The sequence below is a fragment of the Thamnophis elegans genome, chromosome 12 (genome assembly GCF_009769535.1).
Source record: "Thamnophis elegans isolate rThaEle1 chromosome 12, rThaEle1.pri, whole genome shotgun sequence".
NCBI lineage: Eukaryota > Metazoa > Chordata > Lepidosauria > Squamata > Colubridae > Thamnophis > Thamnophis elegans.
In genome coordinates this window covers 2,639,692-2,661,407 of record NC_045552.1, presented here as the reverse complement: position 1 = coordinate 2,661,407, position 21,716 = coordinate 2,639,692, and the positions used below count along the sequence as shown (strand labels likewise).

The window sequence follows — 21,716 nt, the reverse complement described above, 5'->3', positions numbered from 1 at the left end:
CTCGCTGTTTGTCTTCTCCTTCTCCTTGCCTCTCCCCAGATCCGGATGAATCAGGAAGTCCCGCCTTCAGGGTCTCGTAGTAAAATTTTCGGGCTTCACAAACAGAGTTAATGCGGTGTTTTTGGTTGCCAAATGTAACTGTAATACCAGCTGGGACTTCCCATTTGTATGGAATCTGAGAGTTTCTGAGTTCTTCGGTTAAGAAAGCGTACTGTCTTCTTGTTCTTAATATTTGAAATGGTATCTCTTTAAAAACAATCAAGTCCTCCCCATCAATTATCAACCTCTTTCCGTAAAGCCTCTGTATTATCTCATTTCTAGATTCCCTTGTAGTAAAGTATATTATTATGTCCCTCGGAAGCTGTCGCTGTTTTGCTACCCAGGAATTCTGGCGGTAAATTCTTTGAATCTGCCAATCAAAGTTAAGTCCCGGACTTCCCACCAAGCGACTGAAAGCCTCAAAGAATGTCTGTTTCAAATTCTCCTGTTGGTTTTCACGCAGTCCTCTAACTCGTATAGCAAAGGCAGTCTTGTTATAATTTATCATGACAAGTTCTTTTTGGGCAGATTCAATTTCCTGTTCTAACGTTTGAATTTTTGATATCAGATTAAGGTTAGTTTCTTCCAAAAGTTCCAATTTGTCCTCCGTTTCAGCAATATAATCTGTCATGACTGTCATTACTCCGATCATATCCTGCTTTGCCTGAGCAATTTTAGCATCAAATTGATCACATAAATCCGATATCAGTTGATTAATCTCCTGTCTGAAATCATTAAGCGTTTTGAGAAGGAATTCTTGTGTTAGCAAATCTCCCGTGGAGGGTGTAGGAGACAAGGGTAGCGGCTTCATAGCAGTTTTTGGAGATATGTTATTAAGGAAGCGCTTCTGTTTAGGTTTGGGAGCCATTCCAGAATAAAAATAAAAGACAAGCAATCAAGCGAGCCAAAAATCAAAGTCTGTGCTCCCCTCAGTTAATCTTTTAGCAGTTAGTACGGAGAAGCCTTCAGGAGGGTAGGGTCAACTAGCTACGTCAGATCAAACACAAAAGCTACGAGATCGCCATCTTGTGACGCAGCTAAAAAAGAAAGGGAGCCTTTTGCGAAATTGAAGCTGGTATTTTAAATAGTAATAGAAGAAATTCCTCGGGAATGGTCCCCGCCCGGATTGGCTTTTAAATAGCTTAGCTTTGTCCTGGGGGGGGAGGCAATCTGCCTAGGCTGCAAAAAAGGCAGCGCGGAAAACTGGCCGGAGTAAAGGCTCAGCTAATGTTGAACCTCTTCTCCATTCACAGCAAAAAGAAAAGCTATGAATTACAAAGAGATCCTAACGACTGACCTCCTCTCTGCCCCTTTCTGCCAGAAAGGGGAGATATCTATAGATCTTATGAGATATACGAACCAGAGTCCTGGCAGGAGCTTTGTTGAGCTCCCGACGGCGGCAGCTCCTCCCCTCGAAGCCCCATCACTGGAGGTTTTTAAGTACAGACTGGAAACCATTTATCTGAAATGGTATAGGTTCTACTTGAGCAGAGGGTTGGACTAGAAGACCTCCAAGGTCCCTTCTAGCTCTCTATTCCAATCGTTAATATCGGGGCCACATTTTTCAACATTTCCCATTTAAAAAAAAAAAAAAAAAAAAAATGGAAAAGAAAATATCTCCTGAGCTTCAAGGAGGATATTTCAGACAGAATGTTCTCCTTGCTGGGTTTGTCTACCCTTTCCTTAAAAATCTTTTGATTTGGTACGATTTTAAGCTAAAACTAGACAAAGGTGTGTCCCTTTGGGTCATTTTTTTCGGAGCTATTTCGTAAGCAGAGAAAGACCATTTCATTTTTTTTTTTTTCATTTATACTTTATTTGTATGCTGCCCTTTTCCCTGAGGGGACTCAGGGTGGCTCACAGTTGAGGGGGGGGGGGAGACAGACAAGTTACAAACATAGAGTCATACACCGTTAAAAACACAACAGTCACACCATTCGAGTGGGGTTACAAGTCGTTAGCCCCAGGCCTGTTGGAACAGCCAACCTTTAAGGGCTATGCGGAAGGTCTGGGAGGGTGGTGAGGGTACGAATCTCCACGGGGAGTTCGTTCCATAGGGTCGGAGCAGCCACCGAGAAGGCTCTCCTCCGGGTAGTTGCCAGTCGACATTGGCTCGTTGATGGAATTCGGAGGAGGCCTAATCTATGGGATCTTATTGGCCTAGTGGAGGTAATTGGCAGTAGGCGGTCTCTCAAGTACCCAGATCCAATACCATGAAGGGCTTTGTAGGTGACAACTAGCACCTTGAAGCGCACCCGGAGATCAACAGGCAGCCAGTGCAGCTTGGGGAGGATAGGTGTTACGTGGGTGAAACGAGGTGCACCCACGATCGCTCGCGCGGCTGCATTCTGGACCAGCTGAAGTCGCTGAATACTCCTCAAGGGCAGCCCCATGTAGAGCACATTGCAGTATTCCAGCCTAGAGGTCACAAGGGCACGAGTGACTGTTGTGAGTGCCTCCCGGTTCAGGTAGGGGCGCAACTGGTGCACCAGGCGAACCTGGGCAAATGCCCCCCTGGTCACAGCTGACAAATGATGTTCGAAGGTCAGCTGTGGGTCCAGGAGGACTCCCAAGTTGCGAACCCTGTCTGAGGGGCGTATAATTTGACCAATGGCAGGTGATGGAGCAGGAGCAACTTCTGGCTTGTCCATTGCATTTACTTGTGGGAATCTGCCAGGGAACATTGGAAATTTCCCCTTCCCCTTCTCATACAAGCAGTTAAGTGGGAGCAAGGGATTGCTAGACTGGCTGGGAAATTGTCACAGAACATTGAAAATGGAGATCGCATGCAGAAGCAGCCACTAGCCTTGAAATAGCCACAGCGTCCCCAAATTTCATCCCCACGGGGAGGTCGGAGGTCTTGGATTTTGGATATTTTCCGCAAGTTAGAGATACCTTGGTTCGAAAATTCTTGCTCTACGACGCACCATTTCAACCAGGTGTAAAGTTCATGACAGCGAGAGCTTTAGTAGTATGTAGCTAGTGGGAACTGACTTGAAGGTGCAGGCGTAACTCCAACAATCCGACAAGGAAACTCCCTCTCGTCCCCTCAACAGGAGATCCGCTTCCCTAAAATGGTGACCAACTGTTGCCGCTTCTTGTGCTACTTCTGCCGCATCAGTCGCCAGAACCAACGCTCCATGTTTGACCATCTCAGCTACCTGCTGCAGAATAGCGGGATCGGGCTGGGTGAGTTGCTTTGCTCCGGAAACGGCCAGGGTTGCAATGGAGACCATCAAAACCAGGGGTGATCGCTACCCTATGAAGGATATTGACTCTTGCTAGAGAGGGCAAAAAGCCGGCGGGTTAATGTTGTGAAGCGGTTTTGGGCCTCGTGATGTAAACCCAAACTTTTCCCACATAGTTTGAAATTTGGGGTTCTGAAATTTGTTTGAAGTTTGGTTCAGGGGAGAATGGTGTGATCTTAATGCCCTGTTCTCAGGTGGCATTGCCAAGTTGTTCCAACCTCTGGAGCACTGCAAAGTTCACTGATGGACCTCCCTTCCTTCCCTTCCTCCCTCCTCCCATCCATCATCTACCATCTATTCCTTCCTTCCTTCCTCTGCCATCTGCCATCTACCATCTATCTTTCCTTCCTTCCTTCCTTCCTTCCTTCCTCCCTCCCTCTGCCATCTACCATCTATCTTTCCTTCCTTCCTTCCTTCCTTCCTTTCTCCACCATCTGCCAACTACCATCTATCCTTCCTTCCTTTCTCCACCATCTGCCATCTACCATCTATTCCTTCCTTCCTTCCTTCCTTTCTCCACCATCTGCCAACTACCATCTATCCTTCCTTCCTTCCTTTCCTTCCTTCCTTCCTCCACCATCTGCCATCTACCATCTATCCTTCCTTCCTTCCTTCCTCTGCCATCTATCCTTCCTTCCTTTCCTTTCTTCCTTCCTTCCTTCCTTCCTCCCCATCTGCCATCTACCATCTATCCTTCCTTCCTTCCTTCCTTCCTTCCTTCCTCTACCATCTACCATCTATCCTTCCTTCCTTCCTTCCTCCACCATCTGCCATCTACCATCTATCCTTCCTTTCTCCACCATCTACCATCTATCCTTCCTTCCTTCCTTCCTTCCTTCCTTCCTTCCTTCCTTCCTTCCTCCACCATCTGCCATCTACCATCTATCCTTCCTTCCTCCACCATCTGCCATCTACCATCTATTCCTCCCTCCCTCCCTTCCTTATCCATCCATCCATCCATCTCTCTAACTCCCTCCCTCCCTTCTTTCCTCTCTTCCTTCCTTCTCTTCCAGGCATGCGAGGATCCACCCCCTTGGATGTGGCTGCAGCTTCAGTCATCGATAACAATGAGCTGGCCCTGGCTTTGCAGGAGCAAGATCTGGAAAAGGTAGCATTGCCTAATTAAGAGGATGCCAACATGCAGGGAGGGGTGGCAAAGAATATCCCACTCATATCCTAGAGGGAGAAGGTGGCCTCGAGGCCCCCTGCTCAGGACAGGAATCCCAGTGGAGACACCTCAGGCTCATGATGTTACATAGTTTGATAATGAAATGTCTGCAAGAAAATCACCAAACTCAGAGAGCACCAAGGACCCCACAGTCGTCCTCCTCTTCTTCACAAAGCCCGCTCCCTTGATGACGTTGCCCAGCTGGGTCACGAAACGTTTGCAAGGAAACTGCTGAGCTCAGAGAGCATCCAGGACCTCATAGTTCAATCTTGGCAACGGCTTATTGGCAACATCCTTTCTACCTTTATTCAGTCTCTGATTATGGTCAGGATATTACGAGGATGGGCCCTTCCGTTGTGATCAGTTATGAAGAGGTTCCTTCAATCCGTTCTGCTCACTTTGATGGATTTGCTTCGATAGGAGATCCGTGGAGCCCAGTGGAAATCTTGAGATTTTTTTTCCCCCTCCTCGCCTCCATAGGTGGTGACCTACCTTGCTGGCACGGGCCTCCAAAGCTGTCCCATGTTGCTCTCCAAGGGATATCCTGACATTGGTTGGAACCCTTGCGGAGGCGAGCGTTACCTGGATTTCCTGCGCTTCACCGTCTTCGTCAATGGTGAGTTGGGTGGCCAAAGTGGTCACATACTGAGACAGGTAGGGCATGTCTTCTATCCATAAGAAGGTTGGAGTCACTAAAGAAGGATGCATCCGATTCTGCAACTCACTCTTCCAGAGTACGTGGAAGCTAAGTTGTAGTCCATCTGTCCATCCATCCAATCATCCATCCATCCATCCAACAATTCATCCATCCATTCATCCATCCAACAATCCATCCATCCGTTCATCCAACCAATGATCCATCCATCCATTCATCCATCCAACAATTCATCCATCCATTCATCCATCCATTCATCCATCCATCCAACAATTCATCCATCCATTCATCCATCCAATGATCCACCCATCCATCCAACAATTCATCCATCCATTCATCCATCCAACGATCCATCCATCCATTCATCCAACCAATGATCCATCCATCCATTCATCCATCCAACAATTCATCCATCCATTCATCCATCCATCCATCCATCCAACAATTCATCCATCCATTCATCCATCCAACGATCCATCCACCCACCCACCCAACCAACCAACCATCCAACCAACCAACCAACCAACCAACCAACCAACCAACCAACCAACCAACCAACCAACCAACCAACCAACCAACCAACTAATTTGTATAGCCACCCAATTCATCCTTAAGTGACAACAACATTTTAACAAAATATTTGAAAACCCATCACATAATAAAATCCATTAAACCCACCACCCCACCCCAATGGCAGCATCAATACAATCAAAGCAGCCTCTCGATGGGGTTCATCTCCATTCAGAGTCCCCAGGCCTGCTGACAAAAGTCCATTTTTAAGGCCCCTTGGAAAAGCAGTAGGGTGTTGGCCAACCATACCTAGAGAGGGATGATAGCAATACTAATAGCATTTGGACTTATATGCCGCTTCACAGTGCTTTCCAGCCCTCTCTAGGCGGTTTGCAGAGTCAGCCTCTTGTCCCCCAACAATCCGGGTCCTCATTTGACCCACCTCGGAAGAACGGAAGGCTGAGTCAACCTTGAGCCTGAGGAGATTCAAACTGCTGAATTTCAGTCAGCCGAAGTAGCTAGCCTGCAGTACTGCACTCTTAAACACTGAGCCACTTTGGCTCTTCTGATGTTCTACAAAGGAAGGGGCCACCCCCAAGAAAGCCCTTTTTCTTGGTCCCACCAGATGACGACCCGTCATCAACGTTACCCATAACACAAACTGCCTTTCCATCCTGGTGGACCAGGTTGATGGAATAGCGTCCTTCCAATAACCTGGCCCCAACGTTGCCACCTCCATGTTGCTCTTCTGGTTTCCCGGGGTAATCGGTTGGTCCCGTCGATCTCCCTGAGGTCCTTCTCCTTCCATAGGTGAGAGCGTGGAGGAGAACGCCAATGTGGTGGTGCGTCTGTTGATCCGTCGTCCTGAGTGCTTTGGCCCGGCCCTGCGTGGGGAAGGGGGCAACGGCTTGCTGGCGGCCATAGAAGAAGCCATCCAGATCTCTCAGGATCCTGCCCGGGATGGGCCGACCGTCAAGAAAGATCGCCGGAGGGAATTGTGCGTGAAGGGCTTGCTGGAAGTGGGTGGGAGGAGAAATCTGTGGTATAATTTGCAAGGTCTTCTCTTGTTTGACCAAATACAATTCTGGTTTGGTTTGGCCAACTTCCTCCTTGTTTTTCTGTTCTCCTCACCTCTTTCTGACTTGATAAGTTTTTAAAAATTGAGACTCTCTAAGGGATATTTTGCAATTATAGGATTGTGAATAGGTCCTGATGAGCTATACTCTGTCTTTCGCTAGTGTGACTGGGAGTATAGTTGCAGTTCTGTTTGTTTTTTTTCACACTAACTTTTTTTATTCATCTATGCCTCTTGTGACCCCCATGTCATTTGGACTGGAGACATTGTTTGCTGCAGGGGTGAAATGCAATTTTTTTTACTACCGGTTCTGTAGGCGTGGCTTGGTGGGCGTGGTGTGGCTTGGTGGGCGTGGCAGGGGAAGGATACTGCAAAATCCCCATTCCCTCCCCACTCCTGGCGGAAGGATCTTACAAAATCCCCATTCCCACCCCACTCCAGGGGAAGGATACTGCAAAATCCCCATCCCCTCCCCACTTCAGGGGAAGGATACTGCAAAATCCCCATTCCCTCCCCACTTCAGGGGAAGGATACTGCAAAATCCCCATTCCCTATCCACTTCAGGGAAAGGATACTGCAAAATCCCCATTCCCTCCCCACTCCAGGGGAAGGATACTGCAAAATCCCCATTCCCTATCCACTTCAGGGAAAGGATACTGCAAAATCCCCATTCCCTCCCCACTCCAGGGAAAGGATACTGCAAAATCCCCATTCCCTCTCCACTCCAGGGAAAGGATACTGCAAAATCCCCATTCCCTCCCCACTCCAGGGAAAGGATACTGCAAAATCCCCATTCCCTCTCCACTCCAGGGAAAGGATACTGCAAAATCCCCATTCCCTCTCCACTCCAGGGAAAGGATACTGCAAAATCCCCATTCCCTCTCCACTCCAGGGAAAGGATACTGCAAAATCCCCATTCCCTCTCCACTCCAGGGAAAGGATACTGCAAAATCTCCATTCCCTCTCCACTCCAGGGAAAGGATACTGCAAAATCCCCATTCCCACCCCACTCCAGGGGAAGGATACTGCAAAATCCCCATTCCCTATCCACTCCAGGGGAAGGATACTGCAAAATCCCCATTCCCTCCCCACTCCACGGGAAGGATGCTGCAAAATCCCCATTCCCTCCCCACTCCTGGGGGAAGAATACTGCAAAATCCCCATTCCCTCCCCACTCCTGGGGGAAGGATACTGCAAAATCCCCATTCCCTCCCCACTCCTGGGGGAAGAATACTGCAAAATCCCCATTCCCTCCCCACTCCTGGGGGAAGGATGCTGCAAAATCCCCATTCCCTCTCCACTCCACGGGAATGATGCTGCAAAATCCCCATTCGCTCCCCACACGGGGGCCAGCCAGAGGTGGCATTTGCCGGTTTATTCATTTTATTAAGTTGATCATTTTGCTGTCATGGGACTCTAGAGTGTTTACAGTGTGATAAAGCAATATTTTAAAATAGTAACAGAATTAATGAAGATGGGGAGGAATACACAACGGAGTGGAGGTGGGACCTTCTATTTTAATCCTCTGACCACTTCCAGAATGGCCACCCTCTCATAAATAATGCTTCTCTCTCTCCCCCTCCTCTTTTTCACTCTCTCGCTCCCAGATTTGGGGGAGAAGAAGCCCACGAGGAGTACAGAGTCCATTTGGGCAACACCATCATGTCCTTCTACGCTGCCCTCATTGATTTGCTGGGACGCTGCGCCCCCGAGATGCACGTAAGGTTCTTCCCTTCCCTTCCCTTCGCTGCCCTGCCCCTTGGGGGACAGAAGGAAGTCTAACCCACTCCCTTCTAGCACCAATGACGTTACCTAGCTGGGTAATGAAACGTCTGCAAGAAAACTACCAAGTCAGACAGCACCGAGGAACCCTCATTTCAACCCTGAGCTACAAATATTTATTGGAGTTGTTATAAGTCAAGCGTGACCCGACAAATGCGCGCACAACAAAACCACGCTGACAAAACCGTGGTGACAAAACCGCGACGTCATCAACGTGCCAACAACAGCGCTTATTGGCGCTTATTTGTTGGCGTGGTTTAGAGCTCGCGGTTTTGTCATGGTGGTTTAGTCGGTGAACCTAAGTCAAGGACTACCTGTAAAGCATTTGCAGGATTTGGCCATGGGCAACATCTCACCTCACACTGGTTCCATGTCTTTAGAAAACGGCCTTCTCTTCTTTAGTTTTCTTTTGCCCCCCAAGCTGGGCCTTGCTTGGACTACCTACCAAAGACTTACCCTGTCTCGCTTCCTCCGAGCAGCTCATCCAAGCTGGGAAGGGGGAAGCCCTCCGGATCAGAGCCATCTTGCGTTCCTTAGTGCCCATCGAAGACCTTGTTGGAGTCATCAGCCTCCCGCTGCAGATCCCTTCGTTTGGCAAAGGTACGGTGGCCCTTTGGGCGGCAAACTTCCCCTAGGAGGTGTTACTTCCTGCTCCTAGACTTACTCCATCTTGGTATTGACTGTCCATTTGCGGTGGAACCATCGGCTGAAGGGGAGGGCGCCCTACCAGGTGGAGTAAGGAGAGATTCCAGCAGAGAATCTGTTAGGGCAGAGGTCAGCAGTCCGTGGCTCTGGAGCCGCATGTGGCTCTTTCATCCCTCTGCTGCGGCTCCCTGTCGCTCAAAATATGTGTCAATGTGTGACCCTTGCCAGCACGTGATTTATTGAGCTTTTCGACCCCCAGTAGGCCAACCATGGATCAGTCTAAGAAAAGAAAAGTTTCAGAAGAAAACAGAACCTTTAATTCAAATATAAATGTTAGTCTTGTGGGTGCCCAGGAAATAGTCAGGCACGGGAAGGGTTTTGTGGCTCCCGGTGTTTTCTTTTCTGTGGGAAACGGGTCCAAGTGGCTCTTTGAGTGTTTTAAGGTTGCTGACCCCTGTGTTAGGGGAATAAAACATCAACAGTCAAACTCTTAGATCTATCTCTGCCGTTCCCCAAGGGAAGGCAGGCAGCCTGGGAAGATTCCTGTAATGTATGCGATCAGCAATGAAATATCGGTTTCAGCCTATCCCGCTTGGGTAGGAAAAGAGCGGGCGGAACTGGGGGGGGACTAGACTCAGTGGGTCACCCCTTAGAATCATCACATTCTCACAAGCGCTCCAAGTCCAAACCCCTCTTGAATTCCACTGACCCATATCTGGTGCCAATTGAGTATTGGACTTTAGTTGACTGGATTCACATCAGGCGCAAAGGATCAGGACCGTACGTTGAGTGGCAGCTCGCAAGATTTATTGCTCAAGTCTATACACAAGGACCTAGTCAACTAAAATGCAATAGTAAATTGGCACTAGATAGGGGTCAATGGAATTCAAGACTTGTTTGACTTGTTTGTGGCCATGTCATGACTCTAAGCTAATGGCACACTTAACTCCGCTCCCCTAACTCTGCCTGCTCTTCTCCTACGTTTTTGTGCTTGATACAACTTGACCCTCACTCCTTGGGAAGTCTGCCTTTCCCTCCTCTCTAAAACCACTAACCTCACCTCTATCTCCTCTTAATTTATAATCTGCCCTTCCCGCCCTAGATGGCAGTGTCATTGAACCCAAGATGTCCGCCAGCTTCGTGCCTGACCACAAGTCACCCATGGTGTTGTTCCTGGACCGTGTGTACGGCATCGAGAACCAAGACTTCCTCCTCCATGTCCTGGAAGTAGGTTTTCTGCCTGACATGAGAGCTGCGGCCTCCTTGGACACAGTAAGTAGCTCTGGGACAGGATGGCATCATCATCATCATCACAACATTCAACCTGTACACCTAGGGTTTAGTCTGGCAAGATTCTGCCTGTTGGATGCAAGGAAGTTAAAAAAACAACAACTGAACTTTGGTTGAATTGCTCTTTGTTATTCCTGGGTTTTCACCTGGCAGCTCTGAAAATGGTGGGTGATGTACCTTGGTCATGCCTTGACATCCTGTCTCTCTCAACCAAATGCCTCTCGTGGCTTCTCCTTCCCACAGGCGTCCTTTAGCACCACGGAGATGGCTTTGGCCATGAACCGCTACCTCTGCCTGGCTGTGCTACCACTCATCACCAAATGCGCCCCTCTCTTTGCCGGCACTGAACACCGGGCTATCATGGTGGACTCCATGTTGCACACCATCTACCGGCTGTCTCGGGGCCGCTCCCTCACCAAGGCGCAGCGTGACGTCATTGAAGAGTGCCTCATGGCGCTGTGCAAGTAAGGAGAAGAATGGAGGAGGAGGAGTGGTAGAAGCGGGGGGCGGCGTTAAAAGAGGAATCTGCCTAGAATCACTGCGTAGTCACAACCCAACTTCCCTTGAATTCCATTTTTTAAAGTTTTTATTTTTATTTTTAATCTCATACCTACATATACAGGTATATATTCTCATAGTTATTATTCTTATTATATTTAACTCTTTTAAATATTCATTTTTCCATATAAAAAATTAAGATATATATAATCGGGATTTGCTTTGCTTACCATCCCGATACACCTATTTTATTTTACTATCACCCTACTTTCCTTTCCTTTTCTCCCTCCCTCCTCTCCTTTCCCTTTCCTTCTTCCCCTTCCTCTCCCCTACTCCTCTCTTCCCCTTCCCCTTCATACCCGCTCTCCTCCTCTTCCTACCCCTCCCAATCTTCCTCTCCTTTCCTCTTTCTTCTTTCCCTCTCTTTCCCTCTCTTCTCCTCTCCTCTTCCTCTCTTCCTTGCCTCTTCTACTGTTGTGGTTGCTTATTTTCCTCTTCCGTCTGGTGTATTTTCGGGGATGGGATTCCAGAAAACCTGATTCTAACTTTATATTTACCATTTTATATTCCCTTTTCCTCGTTATATTTTCCAATCTATTTTTCACCTATGTCTTATTCTTTGAGCATATACATATATTACTACTTTATCGCTTTTCTATTTTGCCCCTATTTTGGAGTATTGGAGTAGTTTATTTATATGCTGCCCTTTTCCCTGGGGGGACTCAAGGCGGCTTACAATTCGAAAGGAGGGGAAAACAAACAGATTAACACATAAGAACAGTACATCATTAAAAGCACAACATTCATACAATTCGGGTGGGTTACGGTCTTTAACCCCAGGCCTGACGGGATAGCCAGGTTTTGAGGGCTGTGCGGAAGGTCTGGAGGGTGGTGAGGGTACGAATCTCCACGGGGAGTTCGTTCCAGAGGATCGGAGCTGCCACCGAGAAGGCTCTCCTCCGGGTGGTCGCCAGTCGACATTGACCGGCTGATGGAACTCGGAGGAGGCCTAATCTATGGGATCTAATTGGTCGAATGGAGGTAATTGGCAGTAGGCGGTCTCTCTCTCCGATTACTTGAGAAGTTTCCTGTGCCTAAGCCCTTTAGCAATAAAATAATTGAATTGGACCTTCAGATTTGGATCTGGTCTTTAATACCTGACAAAGAGTCAGGAATTTGTGGACCAGCTGAGACATTCCTGCAGCTTCTTCCGTATTCCTTGGCCCTTGAACATGAGAACTTCCCATGGCCATTCCTACACGTTTCTCTCTCTCTTTCTCCTTAAGGTATACTTGGGGCTGCCCCTGAAAAGTGTTCAGAGACTGCAATTAGTCCAGAATGCAGCTGCGCGAGCGATACTGGCTGCCCATTGGTCTCTGAACACGATTCAAGGGACTGGTTATCACCTTTAAAGCCCTACATGGCCTAGGACCCGGATACCTGCGAGACCGTCTCCTGCCACATACCTCCCTCAGACCAATAAGATCGCACAGGATGGGCCTTCTCTGGGTGCCTTCAGCGGGACAATGCCGGCTGGCGACGCCTAAGGAGTAGGGCCTTCTCTGTTGCCGCTCCGGCCCTATGGAATGAGCTGCCCCCAGAGATCCAGGCCCTGCCCACTCTCATGCCCTTCCGTAAAGCCATTAAAACCTGGCTTTTCCGGCAGGCCTGGGGCTGTTGACCCCTTGATTGAGGTCCAGCCCCCTTTCGATTGGGAGTTTGTTGCGTTCTTTTTTTAACTTTGTGTGTCCTATTGTTTTTAAGTTCTTTTAATTTCTTTTTTATTTCTGTAAGCCGCCAGGAATCCTTCGGGATTGGGCAGCATAGATATTTAATCAATTCAATTCAATTCAAGTTCCTGCTAGATGGAAGCCTTCAAAGTTCTCCTACTCAGGGGTGGGTTTCAACCGGTTCGCGGAGGCCCCCGCGAACCGGTTGGTCGGCGAACCCGGAAGTAAGTAACTTCCGGGAACGGCGAAGGGCCCACCCGCCCACCCGCGCTCCTTACCGGTCTTTGAAGGCTTCTGCGCTTCCACGCAGGCGCATGGCACATACAGTGCCTGCGCGATTCTCCGCGAGCAGCTGGATGGCACATACAGCGCCTGCGCGAGTCTCCGCGAGCAGCTGGAGCATCGCGCAGGCGCTAAGACACATGCGTGAACTGCGCGTGTGTATCAGGACGCTGCCGGTTCGGTTGGAACGGGATTAGCAACCCACCCCCCTGGTCCTACTTAAAAGGAATTAGGAACCTATTCCATTTTTCCATCCTTCACCAATAAGGATTTTTTTTTTTTTCAAGGGGAAATCTTAGAAGCACAAGAAGTTATGGAAAACAAGTAACATGAAATCCTGCCATTTAGACCTATGGTAGCAACATCTGGAGGCAACTGAATTGCCAGCCAGAAAGACAAACTCATCATTCTTTTGTAAAATATCTTTTTGGCTCCGCTTACTCACTGCCCTGCTTGTCCTCCAAAGGTTTATAAGGCCTTCCATGCTCCAGCATCTTCTCCGCCGGCTGGTATTTGATGTGCCTATCCTCAATGAATTTGCCAAAATGCCTCTCAAGGTAAGAAACCATTGCCATTTAACCATGTAAGGTTTAGGATTTAGCAAATCCTAACACTCCAGAAGACGGGCTTAAGATGCAGAAGGATTTGGACAAACTTGAACATTGGGCACTATCTAACAAAATGAAATTCAAGGGTGAAAAAAGTCAGGTTATACATTTAGGAATGCATGGGTACAGTAGAGGTGGTACCTTGCTCAATAGTAGTAACTGTGAGAGGGATCTTGGAGTCCTAGTGGACAACTATTTAAATAGGAGCCAGCCGTGGGCAGCAGCTGCCAAAAAAGCTAACACAGTTCTAGGCTGCATCAACAGAGGGAGAGAATCAAGATCAAGTGTTAATACCACTTTATAAGGCCTTGGGAAGGCCACACTTGAAATTCTGCATCCAGTTTTGGTGGCCACGATGTAGAAAAGATGTGGAGACTCTGGAAAGGGTGCAGAGAAGAGCAACGAAGAGGATTAGGGGACTGGAGACTAAAACATATGAAGAATGGTTGCAGGAACTGGGTATGTCTAGTTTAATGAAAAGAAGGACTAGGGGAGACATGATAGCAGCCTTCCAATATCTCAGGGATTGTTGCCACAAAGAAGAGGGAGTCAAGCTATTCTCCAAGGCACCTGAGGGCAGAACAAGAAACAATGGGTGGAAACTAATCAAGGAGAGAAGCAACTTAGAACTGAGGAGGAATTTCCTGACAGTGAGAACAATTAATCAGTGGAACAGAAGTTGCCTCCAGAAGTTGTGAATGCCCCAACACTGGAAGTCTTTAAGAAGATGCTGGATAGCCATTTGCCTGAAGTGGTGTAGGGTTTCCTGCCTGACCAGGGAGTTGGACTAGAAGACCTCCAAGGTCCCTTCCAGTTCTGTTACTCGGTTACTATTCTATTCTATTCTACTCTATTCTATTCTATTCTATTCTATTCTATTCTTCCATATAAAACGGGACACTCTGTGTACAGTTGCCCTCCCTAGTCTGATTGTGACCATAAACGGCCTTTCTGCTTACGACATGTTATTTTTCCTGTTCTCTGTCCAGCTGTTGACCAACCATTACGAGCGTTGCTGGAAATATTACTGCCTTCCCACCGGTTGGGCCAACTTTGGGGTCAGCTCAGAGGAGGAACTTCACCTCACACGGAAACTCTTCTGGGGCATCTTTGAGTCATTGTCCCATAAGGTGAGCAGTCCTGCTTATCCTTGACCTCAAGGAAAGGCTTCGAGGTCAGCCAAAAATAAGGTTTGCAGTGTTCTAGGACAGGGGTCTCCAACCTTGGCAACTTTAAGTCCCGTGGACTTCAACTCCCAGAATTCCCCAGGCAGCATAGGGAAGTTTGCTTCCTTCTGGGCAACTTCTTCTGTACGATTGAGTGCAAATTCTTGGCCGTTAACGTTGGGCTCCGAGCATCCGATGGGAAGCATTACTGGAAATAATAATAGCAATAGCAATAGCAGTTAGACTTATATACCGCTTCATAGGGCTTTCAGCCCTCTCTAAGCGGTTTACAGAGTCAGCATATTGCCCCCTAACAATCCGGGTCCTCATTTTACCCACCTCGGAAGGATGGAAGGCTGAGTCAACCTTGAGTCGGTGAGATTTGAACCGCTGAACTGCAGATAACAGTCAGCTGAAATGGCCTGCAGTACTGCACCCTAACCACTGCGCCACCTCGGCTCTAGAATTTTTGAAAAGAAAAATAAGCAGAAATATTCTTGGTGGGAGGGAGCAATTCAACCGATGGTATTGTGTGACTAAGCATCTTTCTCTCTCTTCCTGTTCTTCCCCCTGATGCTCAGAAATTTGACTCCGATCTCTTCAAGCTGGCCATGCCCTGCTTGTGTGCCATCGCTGGCGCCATCCCTCCTGACTACGTGGATGCCAGCTATTCTTCGAAAACCGAAAAGAAGGCTTCGGTGGACGCCGAGGGCAACTTTGACCCTAAACCAGTGGAAACACTAAAGTGAGTGAGATTTACAGGAGAAAAATAGCAATAACAATAGTGCTTTACTTATATACCGCTTTACAACCCTCTCTAAGCAAGTTTAAAGAGTGACCACATGGCCCCCAACAATCTGGGTCCTCATTTTACTGACCTCGGAAGGACGGAAGGCAGAGTCAACCTTGAGCCCATCAGGATCGAACTCCTGACTGTGGGCAGAGTTAACCCGCAATGCTGCATTCTAACAGGAAGGAAGGAAGGAAGGAAGGAAGGAAGGAAGGAAGGAAGGGAGGAAGGAAGGGTCAGATTCAGCCTCTTGCCCCCAACAATCTGGGTCCTCATTTTACTGACCTCGGAAGGACGGAAGGCAGAGTCAACCTTGAGCCCATCAGGATCGAGCTCCTGACTGAGGGCAGAGTTAACCTGCAATGCTGCATTCTAACAGGAAGGAAGGAAGGAAGGAAGGAAGGAAGGAAGGAAGGAAGGAAGGAAGGAAGGAAGGAAGGAAGGAAGGGTCAGATTCAGCCTCTTGCCCCCAACAATCTGGGTCCTCATTTTACTGACCTCGGAAGGACGGGAGGCAGAGTCAACCTTGAGCCCATCAGGATCGAGCTCCTGACTGAGGGCAGAGTTAACCTGCAATGCTGCATTCTAACAGGAAGGAAGGAAGGGAGGGAGGGAGGGAGGGAGGGAGGGAGGGAGGGAGGGAGGAAGGAAGGAAGGGTCAGATTCAGCCTCTTGCCCCCAACAATCTGGGTCCTCATTTTACTGACCTCGGAAGGACGGAAGGCAGAGTCAACCTTGAGCCCATCAGGATCGAGCTCCTGACTATGGGGAGAGTTAACCTGCAATGCTGCATTCTAACAGGAAGGGAGGGAGGGAGGAAAGGAAGGAAGGAAGGAAGGCAGGAAGGAAGGAAGGAAGGAAGGAAGGACGGAAGGAAGGGTCAGAGTCAGCCTCTTGCCCCCAACAATCTGAGTCCTCATTTTACTGACCTCGGAAGGACGGAAGGCAGAGTCATCCTTGAGCCCATCAGGATCAAGCTCCTGACTGTGGGCAGAGTTAACCCGCAATGCTGCATTCTAACGGAAGGAAGGAAGGAAGGAAGGAAGGAAGGAAGGAAGGAAGGAAGGAAGGAAGGGTCAGAGTCAGCCTCTTACTGATCTCAGAAGGATGGAAGGCTAAGTCAACCTTGAACACATCAGGATTGAGCTCCTGACTGTGGGCAAAGTTACCCCGCATTCTAACGGGAAGGGAAGGAAGGAAGGAAGGAAGGAAGGAAGGAAGGAAAGTAGGTAGGTAGGTAGGTCGGTCGGTCGGTCAGTCACCCTCTTGCCCCCAACAATCTGGGTCCTCATTTTACTGACCTCAGAAGGACAGAACGCTGAGTCAACCTTGAGCCTGGTGAGATTTGAACTGCCAAATTGCAGGCAGTCAGCAGATAGTAGCCTGCAGTACCACACTCTAACCACTGCGCCACCCACCTTCTTGGTCACATTCCTTGATTGGCCAAGTTTTGCATCAAGATGCTTAGAACGTCACTCTCATCCCTCTGGCTTGTAAAATAAGTCTCTACCCTCGACAGCAGGATTGGTAAGGATAATGAATTTGGGTGATTGTAAACCAGAAAGCTAAATATGTTTTTCTGTATTAGTAAAAATAATAATAATAATGCACCTGCTTTTTTAATCTCACCTGGTTGGTGCTCCAGGAGATCTTCTATCACTGCCCCCTCCCTGATTTTGCTCTCCTGCTGTTCAGGGTCCCAAATTTGCTTCTCCCTCCCGACTTCTCTCTTCCTCCTTTTCTTAGTGTCATCATTCCAGAGAAGTTGGACTCCTTCATCAACAAGTATGCGGAGTACACGCATGAGAAATGGGCCTTTGACAAGGTAAGAGCTCTTCACACAACCTCTCTAGATAGCAGTTAGACTTATATACCGCTTCATAGGGCTTTCAGCCCTCTCTAAGTGGTTTACAGAGTCAGCCTATCGCCCCCAACAACAATCTGGGTCCTCATTTTACCCACCTCGGAAGGATGGAAGGCTGAGTCAACCCTGAGCCGGTGAGATTTGAACAGCCGAACTGCTGAACAGCAGTCAGCTGAAGTAGCCTGCAGTGCTGCATTTAACCACTGCGCCACCTCGGCTCTTAGCCCTGAGACTGGATCTCCTGGATTAATGATGTCCTTGGCGAGGTTTTTCCTGCTCCCTGGTTGGGCATAGAAGAGCAGATATATCCCACCTTTATTATTTCTTATCAACTACTCAAGGCGGTGAAAATGCTTACTATGCTTTCCTCCTCTTATTTTCCCCACAACAACAACAATAACAACAACAACAACCCTGTAAGGTAGGTTGGGTTGAGAGAAAGTAACTGGCCCAAGGTCGCCAAGGTGACTTACATTTCTAAGGCGGGACTAGAACTCACAGTCTGCTGATGATTGGCCCAAAATCACCCAGCCGGCGTTCATACCTAAGGTGGACCTAGAACTCACCATCTCCTAGTGATTGTCCCAAAGTCACCCAGCTGGCCCTCATCCTTAAGGTAGAACTAGAACTCACAGTCTCCTAGTTATTGGCCCAAATTCATCCGGGCAGCTTTATGCCTAAGGCAGGACTAGAACTCCCTGTCTCCTGGTGATTGGCCCAAAGTCAGTCGGTCAGCTTTCATTCCTAAGGCAGGACTAGAACTCCGTGTCTCCTGGTGATTGACCCAAAGTCACCCAGCTGGCCCTCATCCTTTAAGGCATGACTAGAACTCCCTGTCTCCTGGTGATTGGCCCAAAGTCATCTGGCCAGCTTTCATACCTAAGGCAGGACTAGAACTCCCTGTCTCCTGGTGATTGACCCAAAGTCAGTCGGTCAGCTTTCATTCCTAAGGCAGGACTAGAACTCCCTGTCTCCTGGTGATTGACCCAAAGTCAGTCGATCAGCTTTCATGCCCAAGGCAGGACTAGAACTCCCTGTCTCCTAGTGATTGACCCAAAGTCACCCAGCTGGCCCTCATCCTTAAGGTAGAACTAGAACTCCCTGTCTCCTAGTTATTGGCCCAAAGTCATCCGGCCAGCTTTCATGCCTAAGGCAGGACTAGAACTCCCTGTCTCCTGGTGATTGACCCAAAGTCACCCAGCTGGCCCTCATCCTTAAGGTAGAACTAGAACTCACGCTCTCCTAGTTATTAGCCCAAAGTCACCCGGCCAGCTTTATGCCTAAGGCAGGACTAGAACTCCCAGTCTCCTGGTTTCTTACTCCTACGCCTCACAGTCTCCTTTTTCCCACAGATTCAGAACAACTGGTCCTTTGGGGAGGCCGTGGACGAGCAGGCCAAGACCAACCCTATGTTGCGTCCTTACAAAACGTTCTCCGAGAAGGTAGAGTTCCTTCACCCCGTTCCTCCCACCAGAAATGGGCCCGATTTCCCCCCCACTCCCGCCGCCGCCAGGGAGCGGAAGGCGAATGTGACAGTTGGGAACCTTCCGGAAGGAAAAAAAAAACAACGGTCTTCCCTATTTAACTCCCTTTCTTTTCTCTTCCTCCCACAGGACAAGGAAATCTACCGATGGCCCATCAAGGAGTCCCTGAAGGCCATGATTGCTTGGGAGTGGATGGTCGAGAAGGCCCGCGAGGGCGACGAGGAGAAAACGGAGAAGAAAAAAACCCGCAAAATCTCACAGACCGCCCAGGTTGGGTTTCTAGAAGATTCCTTGTCGGCCATGTCTGTATTGCCTTCCTCGCTTAGCTGCGCCCTGTTTCCGAGAATATGATTGCTCTCAATCAGGGTCACTCAAACCCGACGACTTTAAGAGGTGTGGACTTCAACTCCCAGAATCCCCCAGCCAGCGCATGCATGCGCTGGCTGGGGGATTCTGGGAGTTGAAGTCCACACCTCTTAAAGTTGTCAGGCTTGGGAACAAGCGATTAGCTATTGTCCTTCGGGAACAGGGAGGAGTTCCTTGTGAAACTATAAAAATCCCTTTTTAGAAGAAAAGTCGTACACCAACAGAATTTGGATTCGGGCCTTTCTGCAGCTCAAACCTCAAGGTTATCCTGAAAAGCAGCGCCACACAGCCGACAAAACAGCCTCCTCCTCCTCCTCTCCACATGCGCCACTCCCTTCTAGCACTGATGCTATTCCCTAGTTGGGTCACGAAACGTCTGCAAGAAAAGCGCCAAGCTCAGAGAGCACCAAGAATCCCACAGTTGTCATCGTCCTCCTCCTTCCTTTTCTTCTCCTTTTCTTCCTCCTCCCTTCACCCTTCTCCTCCCTCTCCTCCTTCCTTTTCTTCTCCTCCTCCTTCTCCTCCTTCCTTCACCCTTCCCCTCCTCCCTCTCCTTCTTCCTTTTCTTCTCCTCCTTCTCCTCATCCTTTTTCTTCTCTTCCTCCTCCGCCTCCTCCTCCTTTTTCTTCTCCTTCTCCTCCTTCCTTTTCTCCTCCTCCCTTTTCTCCTCCTCCTCCTTCTCCTCCTCCTTCCTTTTCTTCTCCTCTTCTTCCTTCTCCTCCTTCCTTTTCTTCTCCTCCACCGCCTTCTCTTCCTCCTTCCTTTTCTCCTCCTCTTCCTTCTCCTCCTTCCTTTTCTTCTCCTCCACCGCCTTCTCTTCCTCCTTCCTTTTCTTCTCTTCCTCCTCCCTTCATCCTTCTCCTCCTCCCTCTCCTTCTTCCTTTTCTTCTCCTCCTCCTCCTTCCTTTTCTACTCCTCCTCCCCCTTCCTTTTCTTCTCCTCCTCCTTCCTTTTCTCCTCCTCTTTCTCCTTCTCCTCCTCCTCCTCCTCCTCCTCCTTTCTCCACCCTTCTTCTCCTCTCTCTCCTCCTCCTCCTCTTCCTCTCCACATACCCCACTCCCTTCTAGCACGGATGACGTTCCCTACTTGGGTCACGAAACGTCTGCAAGAAAACAGCTAGCTCAGAGAGCACTCAGGTCCCCAGCAAAAACCATAAATAAAACGAAATTAAAAATTTAAAAATGAATAGACAGTAGAACTGGGAATCTGGAGGATGGGATCAGGGAGACCTAGCTGGGGAAATGAAGCCGGCAAGGGAAGGATGGGCTCAGCGGATGTCAAGAACGCCTGTTTCTCTCTTTTCCTTCAGGTCTACGACCCCAGCCATGGTTACAATCCTCAGCCAATGGATCTATCTGCAGTGACCCTCTCCAGGGAACTACAGGTGAGGACTTCTCACCTGACAGGTGGTGTCTATCACCTACCAACCGCATTCGGGCACATAGGGAAGGAATAATCTGTAGGCCGAGGAAATAGATCTATACTAGTCTCCCTTTATTTATTTTATCAGCACAAACATAACATACATACATATACATATACATATACATATACATATACATATACATACATACATACATACATACATACATACATACATACATATATATATATATTAGAGAAATGTCACCAGACTATCTGAATAACCCGAATCCTTATATAGGACCTTCTTTTTTTAATGAGCCCATGATCCCTTCTGGTGTGGAGTCAGGGCAGCTGAATGGAACTAGCAGAGTGTTTTAATGGCTGGATGCTGTTCCCTGTCGCCATTGCGGAGTTTTAGTTCAGCAGAGAGATTCTCATTGTGCGTAGATCAGGGGTAGTCAACCTTTTTATACCTACCGCCCACTTTTGTATCTCTGTTAGTAGTAAAATTTTCTAACCGCCCACCGGTTCCACAGTAATGGTGATTTATAAAGTAGGGAAGTAACTTTACTTTATAAAATTTATAAAGCAGAGTTACAGCAAATCCCTACCGCCCACCATGAAAGCTGGAACGCCCACTAGTGGGCGGTAGGGACCAGGTTGACTACCGCTGGCGTAGAGAGAGAAATATCTGCCTCTACTTAGGATCGAACCCACAGCCTCCTGATTTTGAGGTGAGAGCTCCACCTCTAGGCCACCGCACTACTCTCCCTTACCAGCAGTATAATTTATCGGGATTCAGCTGGCTACGACAGGGTCCTTCCTATCCACCCTGTGGGTCTTCCTCCACAGGCCATGGCAGAACAGTTGGCTGAGAACTACCACAACACCTGGGGACGCAAGAAGAAGTTAGAGCTGGAGAGCAAAGGTGAGATCCTGAGCCTTGCGTTGACTTTCGAAGGATGCTGATGTTTCCTCTTTCCTTGCTGCCCCCCCCTGCAGGGGGGACAACTCACCTGCTTTCTCTTTGTCTCCAAGGAGGTGGAACCCACCCCTTACTGGTGCCGTATGACACGCTGACGGCCAAGGAGAAGGCCCGGGACCGGGAAAAAGCTCAGGAGCTGCTTAAATTCCTCCAGCTCAATGGCTAC

The 21,716-nt window shown here is 48.6% G+C and overlaps 1 protein-coding gene across 1 annotated transcript in view; it reads left to right on the top strand.

Annotated features, from left to right (window-relative positions):
* RYR1 (ryanodine receptor 1) overlaps window positions 1-21,716 on the top strand; it is a 151,733-nt gene that overhangs the window by 65,077 nt on the left and 64,940 nt on the right. Inside the window, 17 exon segments of the mRNA XM_032227777.1 lie at window positions 3,096-3,228; window positions 4,301-4,395; window positions 4,936-5,071; window positions 6,431-6,617; window positions 8,303-8,414; window positions 8,957-9,077; window positions 10,225-10,394; window positions 10,656-10,876; window positions 13,389-13,479; window positions 14,520-14,660; window positions 15,278-15,441; window positions 17,233-17,311; window positions 18,703-18,792; window positions 18,964-19,104; window positions 20,510-20,584; window positions 21,418-21,493; window positions 21,604-21,716. The exon segment at window positions 21,604-21,716 is cut by the window's right edge and continues 11 nt beyond it. Of these exon segments, the coding sequence (XP_032083668.1) occupies window positions 3,096-3,228; window positions 4,301-4,395; window positions 4,936-5,071; window positions 6,431-6,617; window positions 8,303-8,414; window positions 8,957-9,077; window positions 10,225-10,394; window positions 10,656-10,876; window positions 13,389-13,479; window positions 14,520-14,660; window positions 15,278-15,441; window positions 17,233-17,311; window positions 18,703-18,792; window positions 18,964-19,104; window positions 20,510-20,584; window positions 21,418-21,493; window positions 21,604-21,716 (2,145 nt within the window).